At 41.7% G+C, this 16369-nt stretch overlaps 2 protein-coding genes across 3 annotated transcripts; one reads left to right on the top strand and one right to left on the bottom strand.

The window, feature by feature from the left end:
* Nucleotides 1-2731: 2731 nt before the first annotated feature.
* On the top strand, nt 2732-4873 carry ddit4 (DNA-damage-inducible transcript 4). Its single transcript, XM_012831134.3, has 3 exons — nt 2732-2908; nt 3225-3459; nt 3630-4873. Exons 2-3 carry the CDS (start codon nt 3264-3266, stop codon nt 4118-4120), a joined length of 687 nt encoding a protein of 228 aa, XP_012686588.1. The 5' UTR covers nt 2732-2908; nt 3225-3263; the 3' UTR covers nt 4121-4873.
* Nucleotides 4861-14447, bottom strand: dnajb12b (DnaJ heat shock protein family (Hsp40) member B12b). Of its 2 annotated transcripts, none has more exons than XR_004162970.2 (9): nt 14202-14447; nt 13369-13537; nt 13125-13270; nt 12650-12823; nt 12038-12120; nt 11015-11124; nt 7550-7722; nt 6483-6666; nt 4861-6359 (listed from the first exon to the last, which is right to left on the bottom strand). XR_004162970.2 is itself a non-coding variant. In XM_012831096.3 (9 exons), exons 1-8 carry the CDS (start codon nt 14332-14334, stop codon nt 6545-6547), a joined length of 1110 nt encoding a protein of 369 aa, XP_012686550.2. In that variant the 5' UTR covers nt 14335-14447; the 3' UTR covers nt 4861-6359; nt 6520-6544. The 2 variants fall into 2 exon arrangements, 1 of the variants encoding a protein (XP_012686550.2); XM_012831096.3 differs by having other exon boundaries at nt 6520-6666.
* Between the last annotated feature and the right edge of the window lie 1922 nt (nt 14448-16369).

The following is a 16369-nucleotide window of genomic DNA, read 5'->3' on the forward strand; positions in this document are numbered from 1 at the left end:
AGTATTTTTATGACTGACAATGCACCTGCAAGCTTGTTTACTTAACCCAGAACTGGCACTTGTGTTGAAACGCCTGCTCAGAGTTTATTGGTTGTTCGCGCTGGACATTGTCATAGTAGCCACTTCCTATTCCCTGAATGCTATTAGCATTACTTAGTATTGTTATTTGAATAATTACCCTGCACTTTCTGCTTTTGTGTGGACAGAATGTTCTAATTCAAGAACTTCTAGAACTATATTTAAATAATAGTCTAAAGTCTAGCTTTCAGAGCTGATCCTTTTCTGGCAGGGCAAGATGCTGTATTTCACCTATAATCTATCTCACACTAATGTTTTCCCCCCGAAGTTCCTTTCCTTTTCCTTTCTTCGAAAGTGTAGTTTATGTCCAAAGTCAAAATTATTTACAATTTAACATTATTTCGGATCCAAGTGTTCAATGGAGAGATTTCCCCCAAAAAATAGGTCTTCGAAAACAATAGCGCCACCCTCCTTTTGTCTTCTCGCTATTATGTGGCCTCCTGTCACCATTTGGGGGTCTTGGAGGCCAAGGGCAATGAGTATATTATGTCTGAATCCCTGCACAGCAGTGGGGTATTGTTTTTCCACACGCCTGTACTGTCAGTCACCCATTCATTTTAATACCGTGTTCCATGCCACATGCCTGCTTCCCTCCCATCCCCCTTAATGTTGTATATCTTATGACAGCTGCAGATACTGCAAGGAGGGACACAAAGAAGATACTCATTAATAAAAAAACAATACAAAAAACACCTCTGTCTATGTGTGTGTGTATATATTTATATATATTCATGATGCAATCAGTGTGATGCACTTTCTATTAAAGACCATTTTAAGTCAACTCAAGTAGACTAACCTATAACATTTTCTTTTTTGTTTACTCACTGTATTGTGAGCATATGTATGCATATGTATGTATGAGTGTGCATGAGTGTTTCATTTCAACATCCTCCATGTCCTCATTATGGCATCATGTAAAACCAGTGGGTCAAGAATTCTTTGACACTGGATTAGCCTACTCCTTTCTTTGCATTCTTGCAAAACAGTAAAATCTGACACCTGTTTACAAGTGTGTTTTGGCAGGCGCCGCAGGGAAATTGTGGAAATACACTGCCAAGAGGTGACAAACAGTCAAGCAGTGTTTTCATCCAAAAGAGGGAAACAATCATAGATGAGACTAGTCGGTGGGTGGACAGAATGTGCTGTTCTGGGTTTCAAGTCTGCTTTGTATTCCACAGATGGACGTCACCAACTGTCTAGGACCCACCCCAGGGTCTTAAAGCCCTCAAATTTACGGTTCACTTTTTGGCTTTTTTTTGTTTCAGCACAAGCTTTCAACAAAACCTCTTTAGTTTCACTATTACGCAATTTGATAAATACATATGAATTAAGAGAGACTTCCACAACAACTGTAAATGAATGTCCTTGTTGATTCTTTGCTTACCACTCTCATCTAACTTTCTCAAACACTGATGCAAAATGTCCCCCCCCCCCCCCCCCGGCCCAATTTCATGTAAATCTGTACAGGACTCATATGAAGTGGGACGGCCTACACGTGCATTTGTTTTTGCATTAGTTCCTTACCCCCGCCCTGACAGAACAGTCTGTTCTGCCCTCACGTGTTGTTACAGTACATCTGTGATATTTAGCTGCCTGCCAGCACTTTTGGGTTTCCTCCCCTTTTTTTGTGAGCAGTAGCTGTCCTGAGGACTCAGCTAACCAAAGTTTAGACGTTCTGCACTCCAGGAAAACAGTTTCATAGTTCAGACTTTCTGGAATCCACAAAGAACAGTTGCATAAACTGGAAAGGGTGAAAGAAGTATGACTTTGGCAAACAATACAAATCCGTTCTGTAAAGGATGTGATAAGAGATGTGTTAAAAAAAATCCTTACAACTGCATTAGCTACTCCATAAATACATTCTGTTGTCATTTTTCTGTTATAATGTGCAAGGTTCTGATCACAAGTGCTGAAAACAATGAGGGACGTCATGCAGGCTAAGAATCATATTGATGAATATGTGCATTTTTGCATCTTGCAATATTACATCACGTTACATCTATCCTATCCTATCTATCATTACATCTATCCTTATACAAATGAGGTGCATCTTCTTATTCCTTGTAAAATCTGAACACAGCCCATCCCCCTTCATCTGCACAATCTTCTAGAAAAAGTAAGAAGTTTGATGACAAAGGCAATACCCATTTCATTCATTAGCTTGGTTAGTCCATTACCTTGAAAAAGCTATTTGAGTTTAAAGGCTTCCTTTGTGGAAGGCTAAAAGCCCCACATACAGCAGCCTGCGAAGATGTAAACTGCAGTGACTATATTAAGGTATTAGTAAAAGTCCGCTGTCATGTCAAGGTAGATGCAGCAAACGTTCAATTCCTGGTTGAAAATTTTAGCATCAACCGTAAATCTGGATGATATATCTTAAACAATGAAATGTGCTTATAGTATGCAATGACATTACAGTGTTACTTTCGCACGGGATATGCCCTGACTTGTCTGTAGTCTACGTGAGACAATAGGTGTCCTTAGTGTTTTTCCTCTGTCCAAGAGACAATGGGGCAACTCTGCTGCCTCATTGATCCAAGCCGAGCACTATGTTACCAGGCAAAAAGGAACGTTGCGAACGTGTCTAAAATGTGATTGGCTGAGAAGTGTGGATGGGGCGTGGTTAACCGTGTCTGCTGTGAAGCTATTTAACGGGCTTTGTTATCTCAGTTGAGCTTTGCAGTAGAGCTTAGCTTCGAGAACGGACGGACGCAACGTAATGTCTATGCATTTGTCCCTTTGTTTCTTTATCAGTTGATTTCTTGGATGTAACAGTAAAGCCAGCCCAAAACCTGGACTTACAACTAAATCGAAAATCATTGCAGATTCGGTAAGTACTACTGTCATGCTCGTCGAAATATTTATTACTTTGCTTTTTGCTCGAACAAAGAGCAGACGACTTCATCCAGTAACGTTTCGACTAACACTGTCAAACCGGATTTCTAAGTGTGATAATTTGAAGTAGATGAATTGTCAGTGTCTGAACATGAGATATATAACAGGGGAATGTTTAAAACTAAATGATTTGTATGTTCTGAAAGACAACCCCACTATCAAAGGTGAACAGTGGAGAAGTGTTCCTCATTCATTTCTGTGCAACTGTTTTCTGGAGCCTGGGCTAAACTGTCTGTCCTTTGTATCCACAGATTGCCACGGAAAACTTGACATCTCAATTGTAAGAAATCATGCCTGAGCGATTCTGTGGAAGCTTTTCTTCGGACGATGGCAGTTTTCCACCATCCCCGACAGCTGACGGTGCCTCGAAGCGTCTGTCCTGGGGTAAACTTGTGCAAAAGCTCACGGAGTTCAGTGGAGCGGCCAGCACTAGCCATATCTCGGACCCCGATTCAGACAACAGCAGTGGAGATTTATCAGACTCAGGTAAACTAATATTTCACCATTTCATGCCCTTTGATTCATTGTCTTTTGTCTGCCCATAGCCCATGTTGAATACCTTTGAAATAGACTGTTTAGGAGCCTAGTACTTGAAGTGATGACCATAAATCAAACATCTCCATTAATTTCCAAATATCCTCATATTTCTACTATAGGGCCCTATTTCATACCTGAAGAGTCTTCCGACTCCGACTGGTTCCATGACCCATTGGAGGAGACCCTACGAAAAGAAGTCGTGGCCTTAATAGCTGGACGTCTGATTGAAGCCAAAGACGACACTCTGCGGTGCAGCAAGCTACTCATTCCCAAGAAACTTCTTGAACATATCGGCCAGGAGCTCATTCACCTGGCTGCCACTGAGCCGTGTGGCCTGCGGGGGGCGCTTGTCGAACTATGTGTGGAGCAAGGAGATGTTTGTCTGAGCATGGGTCAGATACCTGTGGACCCATACGTCGTCCCAACGTTCCAGCTGACACTAGTGTTGAGATTGGACTCTGGGGGTCTGTGGCCTAAGATTCAAGGGCTGTTTAGCAACAAGTCCCAAGCTGCAGCCACTGTTAGGCACGCACTCAGACTGAGCACTGGTTTCAGGGTCATCAAGAGAAAATTCTACAGTTCAGAGGAGTTGTTGATAGAAGAGTGCTGAACAGGACCTAGCCTAATAGCACTTTTTAAACTAGAATTTAAAAATTGTTATAATATATTGACTTCAAGCACTGCTCAACAACAGATGGCTTGTCCTTTATTTCTTTGTGATGAAAGAATGTCTTGACATCATGTAGATGTCCCTGTATGTCATCTCTCGAGATTTTCTCGGAACTTAAGACAAATGTAACGTTAACGGCAGATGTCTTCACTGTAAGCATTTATATGCCTTTAGTGGTATGGCTACTATAAGAAAGACCACAGTATAGGGTACAAAAATATGTAACGCTTATCTGGAAAAATATGGGGTGTGAGGGGGGTTAGTGAAATTTTGTTTATTGCACTGTTATCAATCCATTGTACGAGATGAGAGAAGTCTTGGTGCTTTTTGTGTAATGTTTGTTACTCTGAAAACGTTTACCTCAGTTTCTGTGGAAACCAGACCTAGGCAGCACGCCGTGGGTCATGTAGCATGTGGCCTGTTTTAAGATTATTACGAAGTTATCCTTTTTTTTATCTTACTTTTTTTTTTATATACATGTTCAGTTATCTCACTTCAGTACACCTCTGGTGTCTCATTGCATATTTGCATTTGTTCAATGTTCACATGTTTAGCAGTTTTCTCTACTCATTTAAAAGCTTTTGACTGACTTGCATATTCACATGCGTAATTTATTTGATATTCAAATATGGTCATTGCACTGTTTTTGTACTTTCATCAAGGAAACTACAGACAATAAATTATTTTTACAAACATTGTGTGAAGTTGAATTTTATATGCACAGGAAATCCAGCTTTTCATGAATAGCTGTGAGCATAAATGAGTTGGCCAACTCCAAATTACTTGGCTTGTGGGTACACCTTGACTAAATCTTCAAACTATACACATGGTTGCATGGAAGAAACAACTTTTCCTTTTAGAAAGTTCTGGCTTTCAAGATAAGAATGTAAAGGTGGTGCTTAGATGGGGATGTTCATATTTCTTCTACATGCCCTGAGAACCTGATCACTATGAACTCTAATGAAGGTTGAAAACTGATCAGATAATTGGATAGCTCTGTCAGTGTCACTTGAACTGTGGTTGGCCTGCAGCCATAGGTTTTATGAGCTGCAGAACCTCCAAACACAAAACGTTATCTGACCCCAGTACCTAACTAAGGCGTATGTCAGGCTCCTAGTTTACATGTTGGCACAATATTCAAGGGGGCAGTGCAAAGACATGCTTACAATAGGAGCTGAAATGAGATCATGACTGAGTGGGAGGCTCTCACCAAGCTACTGGAGTTGCGAACGAGCAGCTCCTCACGGCTCGGTGGCACGGAGTGCGCACACGATTTTGCAATATCCTGAGGTGACTACAACGCCTTGACGGTCTAAATGATGGCTCACATTCCAAAACCACAGCCTCAGACACCAGCACCTGCAGTGTGGCACGTATGATAAAATCCACTGCGTTGTGCTGGAACTACTTGATTGAGCCACAGCCACCTCTGTTCCAGTGAATATAGGTGACAGTTTGGGGGCTCACTCCGAGTGCTTGATAAAAAAGCCCTCTACAAACAGTGCTGTAAAAACATTTTCTCCTGAATAAAACACCTCTGAAATTACGTGTAGAAATACCATCCTCCGGGGCATTCATATGTTTATTTCTGTGCAGAAGCTGTTGGTTCATGTTCCTGATTTATAGGAATAAAAAGACACCCTGCATAGATAAAAATGTGTCAAAATCAGATATACACATGTGTAGTGACTGCATGTTCTCGTTAAATTCAATCTCAGGGATATCATAACTTAAATAAATACATACATAAATAAATACCTACTCCGATTCATTGGTTATGTCTACATTGCTATGTTACAGTTGCCTCCTTGTAACATTCTGATTGGCTCCTACCCCTAAATCTTACATTCTCAGATTCCTTCCCAAAGCAGCCGACATCAGTGCATTGTCAAGGGCCCTTTTGGTTGGAGCCCAGCCCTGGTCATGGGACCCCATGTGGAAGCATGGAGCCCAGCTAATCTACAGGAGTCCAGACAGAGCGGCTCTGCCTGAGCCCACATGCCTCATCACGGACACAAAGGAGAGCGCTGCCTGGTTCGGTTTGTGGATATCTTGTGTGGTGAGGTTGACAAACAGTCTAAAGTTGTTTGCTCAGTTTCTTTTTCTTTTTTTTCCCGTTCCTTTCCGTGAATAGACCTCTTCTTTTTTTTTTTTTTTAAATGTTGATTTTGGAGAATACCTAGGAGGGAGAGACAAAGGTCACAGCATAAAAATGTAATGTAAGAACATGAACGAATTCGGACACACAAATTTCTTGTGCATATCGACATGCCCCACATATCCTCTCAATCACTCACCACACCTAAAACTCTAGCAGTGGACTGCTACAGAGCAATCACCTTCATGTTGTTGTTGCTGAAGCCTTTATCCATTTAAGGACGTCTGGACTTCAGATAGTCTTGAGCAGCTGGGTGTACCCATCCTTTGAGCCCTTTGGTACAGCTCACTGTCACCGAAGTACCGAGCTCGATACAGCAGACCCTCCTCTGAAAGACAAAGCCGTGACAAAGGTTCAGTGGGGGCATCACTGCAGCTACTACATACTTCACACTGAGAAAGGAAGTTCAGTTAAAACGAATACAAAAGAAAACGAATACAGTCAGGTGTGAGTGAATCCTGTATACAGTACATTACAGCTTTTCCTTTCCTTTCTCATTGGTAACCTCTGTAGGGTGAGTGGAACCCACATCCACACATCCAGACCATTCACCTGTCTCTTTAAGGGGTTACTGAAATTATGACTAGTTTTGAAATAGTTTACAACGTTTGCCAAGGAGCAGGCGTTTGGACCTGAGAACTAAGTGTTTTTAAAAAGAGGGTCACTATAACCAGAGGACTGAAGGTTACAGTCTGGCCAGTTGGAAAATGAGGAAGTGCCAATAAAAGGTACATCTTCACATAACAACCAGTCGATCAGAAATCATTGATATGACTGTAAGCCAATGCAAAAGGCACAGCCCACTAATCTAGCAGCCTGATCTCTATTCGCATTCATACATATGTATACCAAAAACATTGTGCATGCAAATTCATAGTGATGCATGCAAAATAAAGGGCAGGGATCCCACCCATTTTCACTGACAACATTTCAAAACTTTGCAAGGACCTTTAATGAAATAGCCAATACTTTTCACAAAAATGTGTACTCTACTACACAGGTTGGGCCTAATTATTGAATGAAAATTAAACAACCTTTCTCATTCTTGTTCCTGTTAAACTGTCACTGAAGAACAGATCAATCAGTACCTTTTACAATTGTTAATTTACATATCAACATCCACAAATGTATGCATGACTACACAGGATGCAGAGGATCACCTCAGCTGGGTTGTGTAACATAAAAAGGGTTTTCAGGGAAGGCAAACTCACTCTGTTGTTTTTCTTTCCAGCAGTTGTTTCTGAGGTTGGAGATGTAGTCGTCCTCCACGCTCCTCTCCACACTTTTCAGATTGCCTCCGCTGTACTCTCTTGAGAACTTCTCATTTACGTAGTAAGGCACCCTCAGGTGCTCCGTCAGCCTTTTGTTGGTGTGGCCTGCTGACCTGGGAACAGTGGAAAGCAAAACCGTGTTTAATTGTCAGCCTCTCTTTTCCTTCACACCTTTATTTCCCTTTTTTTTTTTTTTGAGGTACACAGGACTTGCCACAGCGGCCAATCCTCTCCCCGTCACATGCAAGTACTCATAGCTAGCAACCTAAACAATATATCAATTGCCTAACCACACATTCAACGCACAACTGGCTGGAGACAGCCATAACACGCGTTGCGTGTTGTAATAGGGGCGGCAGTGGTACAGGAGGTAAAGAAGTTGTTTAGTAATCAGAAGGTTGCTAGTTCGATTCCCTGTCGAAGCGTCCTTGAGCAAGACACTGAACCCCTAATTGCTCCTGATGTGCAGTGTGCCATCAGTGTAAATGTAAAAATGTGTATACATCCTTGTAAGTCGCTTTGGATAAAAGCGTCTGCTAAATGACTAAATGTAAATGTAAATGTACCCCGGATCCGTAAAGGCCCTCCTTCATGGTACAACATGCGCTGCCTGAAACCCACAAGTGCTTAACACGACAACATGAGTGCCCAACCATAGAACCTGAGCAGCAGGATACGACTCATCAAACAAAGCTGCCTTTGTGAGCAATACATTGGGGTTTTCAAGTAGGCACCTTCCTTCATCAGTGTTTTGTTGAATTAGGCCCACAGCACCTCCAGAAGGTTCAACAGTAGTGCCTGGTGTCCCAGAGCCACCCCCCTCCATACTTATGATGGTTTAGAATACATGCCACTACCAGAGACAACAACAGATACACCTCAAGATAGACTGACAAGAGTTCACATATCTCAGGTTTAGTTCAGGTTAATTCACGACCCCAAGTAGTCTGTCCCCAAGGCCTCGGCTACAACAACTGGCTCACTTTTTCAGCAGCCTCTGACAACTCCTTTAAAGCTCCTCTGAGTGACCGTCCTTGAATACCAAAATCCAACAAAAGTGTTGTGGTCGATTAGATACAAAGCCTTTAACCCCTATCTCGTCTGGTCTTGTGTGTGCTTGCCATAGCCCGAATTAAAGCTTGCCGTCATGCTATCTGGCGTCTTGTGACAAAATGGTTGGCGATGTCATGCCGTCAAGGTTCACGGGTTGTTCCAATTCCAGACAACAGAACTTCATAGTGCACAGCTTGGACGGCTGGTGGGGAAGGCGGGTGTGTTTATCGGTCCTTCACATGACCATATACCATCAAAATGAATTTGGATGACACCAAAAGTAGTTGCCCATAAAATCATACCTCAAAAAGTGGCAAATTGTGCATAGGGGAGCTTTAGGCAATACATGTGATATACTTAGTTCACCAGAGTACTTCAGTACACAAGAGGCAGTGGTATATGGAAAATATACATCTGCTACTGGGGTTGGTGGCATGATGCGAATTTCAAACCAAACACAGATTAAAACAAACATTCCATAATATAACAGCGCGAATTTGTACAATAATAAACGAAAATGGAACCAGTAGTATATGGCAAATATACCACAGTGGAACGCAATGTGTTGCAATAACCATCCGTGTTATGTGCATCTTTGAGATGATAATCACAAACAAGCAACAGACATATGTAGATATCCCTAAAAATGCATGTATGCAAAACTGAGATATTTGCGGAGAATCATGTGATTTGTCTGCCACGCACGCTTCACAACAGAATCTGACTACATGTCTACCCACAAGTGTTTTGCAAACCTCAGGATCTTGAGATCTTGTGAGTGCAGATGGCTGAGCAGGAGTATGACCTCATGTGTATGACCTCTCTTTGTAAGTCTTCCCTCAATGCTCAGATAAAGGCACCTATGTGTGTGTGTGTGTGTGTGTGTATGTGTGTGTGTGTGTGTGTGGCTGGAGCTGGAACAGACATCTAGGGGCCATTGACCTGCAACTCAGTACGTGACTGGAGGGAGGGTGGAAGCGTTCTCAACATCTTGGTTTTGACCCCTCGGGCTGACTGGGGAGCAAAGGCCAGCCTAGAGCAATGTGTCACACAGTCTGTGGTCACTTCTGCATTTTATGATGCCTGCCTAAGCATTGTTGCAATATGAACACTTACAGGGTTTTCTTAGGGCTATTGCTATGGTGAGCAAATTGAAGTGTGTCAGTATTTCTGTCAGACTGTGCACAAGGTAAATTATTTTTGATCTTACTGTAGTTCGTTTCGTTTAACAATGCTGAAACAAGAGTGGCACGTCAGAACCTTTCACCACCCAGTTGGCTGAAATATGGAAAATATCCCACAACTGCCTTTGTATCTTGTAAATACGAGTTCATATATTACAATTACGGCCAATTCTCTGAAATGCAATTTATTTCCATACACTGTGCATTTTCAAGAGCTTGTGACTGTAGCCATCTACCTTCATGCATCTAGCAATAATGTCTTCAATTCAACTGACTGGCTTTCTGTAGTAGACTGACTCACTGGAGTGACAGAACAGGATGAAGATATTGCTGAGAGCGCAAGACTTTGAAGGGACAAGAAAGAGCTGGGCTCTGTGCAAACATGATAAGGCATTGATCAGGTTCTTCTGAAGATAGCACCGACACGTACTGGAGAAGTGGCCGTTTCATCACCATCTCACCAAAACCACTCTCCCAGGCACCCAGGGGATCAATCCCTTTTCCTCCCCAAGTGAGTGATAAATCTTCAGCCCGCTGAACCCCATGGAGGTCAGAACCATATCACCATTCTCCTCGCTCCCCTCTGAAATACTGTTTATCGGCATTACACGAGCCATGCTCAAACCTCCATCAAAATCAACAGAGGGGATTACTTTTGCTCCCGATCATGGATTAGCCTGTTGTGTAATTTGTTCCCACTCTCACATGATCTTATTGTTAATTACAATATTTGGTGGGGGATTAGCCAGAGTCCAGATCCAGAGATCTGTTTAATACTTAACAGCACAAAAGGCCTGCTGATGAACTGCGTGCAAGATCATTCACCCTGCACCTCTGATGAAAGGGCCAAAGGAGGTACAGCCTACAGTTTTATTCTTAGTTTTTTTAATATATTTTTAGTCTTGTATGTGTTTTGTAAGCTGCTTTGGATAAAAGTGTTTGCTAAATACTTCACCAAAAGCATAAAATGATGACCATCAAATATGAATTCCTACAATGGGCTTTGGGGACATTTTCAAATTTCGTGTGTATGCAAATACAATGACAATAAAGGCTTTTCTATTCTATCTATTCTATTTCATTTCTTCTAGACTCGTATGACTGCTGAAGGGTGGCAGTGATAGTAACAGAGGCCTGGGTTAGGTGAGGGGCCAAGTTCCATACTCACGGTCTGAAGCTGAGGCTGTAGGGGGGATTGACTACCATCAGCTGGCTGAGGGCAGACACTATCACAAGAATGAGGACAGGCAGGATCTGTACCAAGAAGGCCAATCCTCCCTATGATAAGAGAAAGAGGGGGGAGACGGTCAAGGGGGGAAAAAAACCTGATTAGCTGGAGTGTCCCTCTCAAGCCCAACACGCCTTTCATGACTAGACACCAGGGGGTTATCTTTTCGTGATGAGGAGGCATGGAGCTCAAGTGTTACAAACAAAGTCAAGACGAGCTTCTGATAACCAGAGACGATGGCGATCAATACCACATGGAGAAAAAAGCCACATGAATCTGGGCAAATTGTAGAAATAACGATATAAATGTAGACAAGTACACAGAAACTAACTGGACTAGAATGACTAACTAAAAGCATAAAATAACTTCTGCATTTATCATTAATTTCATTAAATAACCCTAACTGAAACGCTATAATTCCATATATAATAATTGGACCAGTAGCGCCCTCTACTGTACATTTTGGAGAAACACCATATTGCAGAGGAAGGGCTACCCAAAACAATTGAAACGGAATTAAACTGAAGATTTATGTAAACACTTCTTGCTAACTTCTGTAAGTGGCAGGCTGGGATTCCTACATGCAGATGTTGTCTCATTGGTTATTACAGCCTGACTGAAAAATCAAACTGTTCATAGTTCAGGTGACCTAGTTCCAACCATTTTTTTGGTTTCTCATAGTATCATTTTGGTGATAGCTTTAGAACTATAAAATATGTACTGCTTATAAGCAGTAAGTATTTCCAATTAATTCAGGAAACTGCAGCTAATAAAAAAAATGTTTTATGGCATGGAGCACAAACTGGGCTGAAATTCATGACAGTTTTACTTATTTGATAACGGGATAAGGCCAAACATATATGGTAAACCATTGGCGAAAACAATTTGATTTTACAAATTGCCCAGATCAATCAAATTTTTTCAATCTGATTTCAAAAGAGAAAAAACATGAACATGACTTACATCTCTCCGCTGCTCTCTTCCAGCTCCAGCGGCTCTTTGGTGCTGAAAACGCATTCGGCCATTACTGTATACGTGAACATTACCTACCCAGGAGAGAAATTCAAATCAGTAAGCCTGAAGGTTCGAGTTAGTGGACTAAAGTGTTGGTGGCCATTTGAAATCAGTGCATTTAAAGGTGACACAGAAGAATCATAACATCCCGGCATACATTCAGATAGATACGGAACAGTCCATTCTAGAACGTCGAGTTACATAAACCCATACCAGGACAGCTACAGTTTAGCACTGGTGGGACATATATAGCTTGGCTTGTACAAATAAATGCAATGCTTTCATCTGTTAGCACAGTAGCAAAATTACACTTTGAACAATATATCCAAAGACACACTAGCAATTTAGATTAAATACTGGTACATCATTAAAGAAATATTTATGTTTTGAGAAGTAACATAATGGGATAAACAGAGCAGATGCACACATTCAGGTTATTAAAGATGGAAGTATTTTTTTTACAAACCAATGCCAGAATGCAACATGACTGATCTCTAAAAAACATAATTTGCATATTAATCTAGTTGTCACAATCTAGTCCTCCCCCTTCAGTTCACTCACTTGATGGGAAGCCACCTCCAAAGAACATGTTGAAGAGGTCCTCTGGCGAGATATCGGCCTCAAAGTCTGCAGGCGACGGGCCTTGACTGGATGGACTTGCCCTCTCCTCGCCAAGACGGTCATACTGTCGCCTCTTCTCATTGTTACTCAGTACCGCATACGCATTACCAATAGCTGAACAGGTAAATGAAAAATATTACATTACTGTCAACAACAAAAATGTGAGTAAGCTAGATAATGACAAACTTTAAATATCTGAGCGTGTTAACCCTTTATGTCAAAGGTTAAAATCAGAATCAAAACGAAATTTGAAAAATCTTGGAATACATAAACTATTAAACCAACCCTGCACTGAACATTTACAATGAGATATACCTATACTGCTGTAATAATAGCATAGACAAGTAAACATGTTGGAACAACTAAAATTAGACTAATTGGGGGGGGGGGGGGAGTGTCTTCATTCTACAGATACCTTTAAAAGCCTCTGTTGCACCAGGAGCACGATTCTTATCTGGGTGGAACTTTAAAGCCAGTTTTCTGTACGCTTTCTTGAGGTCCTCTTCAGAAGCATCTTTCTTGACCGCAAGGGTCTCATAATAATCTTTACATTGTTTTATTCTGAAAAATATTAACAAATGTTAGCTAAAATTGGATACTACATGCAGTAAACATTGATTGGAGAAAAAAATGCAAGCAACTTCGTATGCTGTAAACACCTCTTGACAGCATCTAATTCTTCTGACGTGTAGGATTTAGATGAATCTGAGGCCTTGGTACTGTCATTTTCGACGTTCATTCTCCGTCGTGTATCTGTGCCGTTTTCCGTTCCTGGTGAGCTTCCTTGTCTCGAGGCATGTCCTGTCTTCTCAATTTTCTCTAGCAAGACTAAAACAAAGCAGTGTCAGTTGTCACGGTCTGCTACAGTCCACGCAGTGACAGAACGTCTACCAAACTGTGCAATTTTTATGAGTATTAACGTTAGTGCAGGGGCGCAGATAGCACTGGGGACGGGGGGGACATGTCCCCCCCAGATTCATAGTGACCCCAATCCGTCCCCACCACTCTCATACGTAAGGCGACAATCATCAGTTAATAACTCTGCACAGCTGATTAGGCGATGTTGGCGTCCCCCCCAGTTCAAAAATCCCATCTGCACCGCTGCGTTAGTGTAACCTGTTATATTGCGACAACATGCAACATTATATTGTATAGGAGGTAATTAAACACAAGATATGGAATAATGTTAATATCACTGGCTAACTTTTACTTTGATGGGACATTTGCTGTACATTAGCCTAACAGGCGGCGTACGCAAAATGTAGCCTAACGTTACACGGGCTCCCCACTTATAAAGAGGCTACACTTGATAGTGCACCTTATACAAACGGTGTAATTAGCTATACCGCCAAGTTAATTAACGACAGTACTAACGTATATAAGACTGCAACGAGGTCACAAACGGCTCACTGAGTAAGCGACCGATGGGCCCTGAATTTCCATAGGATTAAACCGAGCAACTGCTAGCAATGAAGATGAAATGCAGCTGTACCTTTTGCATCCTCTGATGGAAACAATCGTTGAGCTTTCTCCAGAAATCTACGAGCCTTTTCTAATTGATTATTTTTAATTGCAATGGCTGCTATTTCAATGCACCGCTCCGCTTCATCACGATTTACTTCCATTGCGGAGCCTTAAAAGAGTAAATACAAGAATGACCGTCAGCTGGCGCGTGTGGATGACATCACATAGCGCCAGCCAGCCAGCTAGCCTTGTCGGGTTTGGGTGACAGTGAAACTGCTGACAGTGTCCCAGATGTGTAGATTAGGGTTATGCAGGCCTACAGCTCTACACCTATAATTCAATATGGCAAACTAAATTGTAGATAATGAAGGCTGTATAAAAGACGACTATAGCTTTCGTTAATAAACTGGGTTCTGGCCCTCCTTATCGCCGTTTCACACTACCTGTGCTGCGCGCGCGTAGCGTTACCTGTTGATTTATATTCGACGCCCATGTTAACAGGTTAGAGCATGCACACTGCACAAAATAGACTCCACGTCGAAACTGTGCATAATTCACGCGTGGTAACCGTGAATTATGCACAGTTTCGGCGTGGAGTCTATTTTTCACGCGTGAGGAAAGCGGTTCTCAGTAGAAATAGACATGGACATCATACCAGCAACATTACACTGATACGCCTACTGGTCCTGGAGGAAGGACAGTCCGGGATGGGATAAATGCAGAAGCTAAATTCACAAACGACCTCAGGCCTGCGTGTGCCTGTGTGTGTGTGTCCTGTGTCGCCTCCATGTATTCACGACGTGTGTTGCAGTGTGCGGTGTGTCGCTTGTGCGATTAAAGTCTGACAATTATTACAATTATTATTACAATTATACCTTACGCTCAATGTCTGGGCTGACAGAAATATTAAAACTATATGTTTGACCATTTTAGAAATTCCATATTATGAAAGGGGAACGTGGAGGCTACATGTGTAGCCTACTATACAGTAACCCAGTGTATGCTATAATTACATTTTATCCATAAGTGAATAGTTTTCTGTTGCGCACTCTCTATCTCTCTCTCGCTCTCGTTCTGAGCGAGGGCATAAATGCCACGTGACTGATTCCTGGTTACAAAAGGCCAACTTCCTGGTCTTCACATTTCGGACCATTAATCAACGATGTATGAGACCAAACTAATTCCGTATTGACGGCCATTATCAAAGGCAAACTCAATGCAGAAAGATAGGGCTGGCAGTAGCAGCGCCGCACCAGAAACGTTGGTGTTGTGAATAAACACACGCCACTGAGATGCAGCACTACCGCAACGCAGCTGCCAGGCACAGCCTACTATAGGGCTAGTGTAACTATTGTGTAGGGCTACTACAGGTGCAGTGAGCGTTTCTTGTTGTGAAGATAAAGGAAAGGCCACAACAATGACAGGATATATATGTGAATACTTTCCCCTCTATTTCTATCCTGTCATCTTAGTTAAACAAATATTAATGATAACTAAAACAACTATCAAAATAACCTAGATTTTAGACCATTGCCCGCACCTAAGAATTAGAAAAGCAATATGGCAACTCAAGATACAAAATTTCAGTTAATGGACATTCATTTGTTTGACTGTGCCCATGACGTCGGCCCAAACTCAAGCCAAGTTTACATACAATGAACACTAGACGGTGATATTGAGCTAAAGCTTACTTTTCGTGCAATACGCAGGCTGAGATAAAGCAGCAATACGGAGTTCTGTTCCAAAACTAGTAAGCTAACTACCTAAAAGGCATGAAAAAACCTTGCAAACACCACCAACAGCTCAACTGACACTGATAGAAGCTTGCCAACACACTAACTGTCTTTTAGTAGTATAGCTGGCAATGTCATGCGTGTGAAAGCTTTTCTTCCATTTGTGCAGGGTATTCCAGCCCGGTACACAGAACTACATATAGTCAAAGTAGCAAAGTAGCGTTTTACGACAGACTAATTGTAAAATATTTTTTTTCAGCATAGATCATTTCTATGAGGTGTCAAGAACAGCATACTAAAAGTCCTAAGGAATCCTAGTTGAGGAAATATGTTTAATTCTCATCAATCTAAGATGTGTGCTAATAATGCATGGCAAAAATACACCTCAAAAATGTAATTTTTTTCCTTTACTCCTATCAAAATGAAACTTTACACAATGAAAGTACCCATGAAAAGTAAAAAC

This window comes from Clupea harengus, chromosome 23, assembly GCF_900700415.2.
Source record: "Clupea harengus chromosome 23, Ch_v2.0.2, whole genome shotgun sequence".
NCBI lineage: Eukaryota > Metazoa > Chordata > Actinopteri > Clupeiformes > Clupeidae > Clupea > Clupea harengus.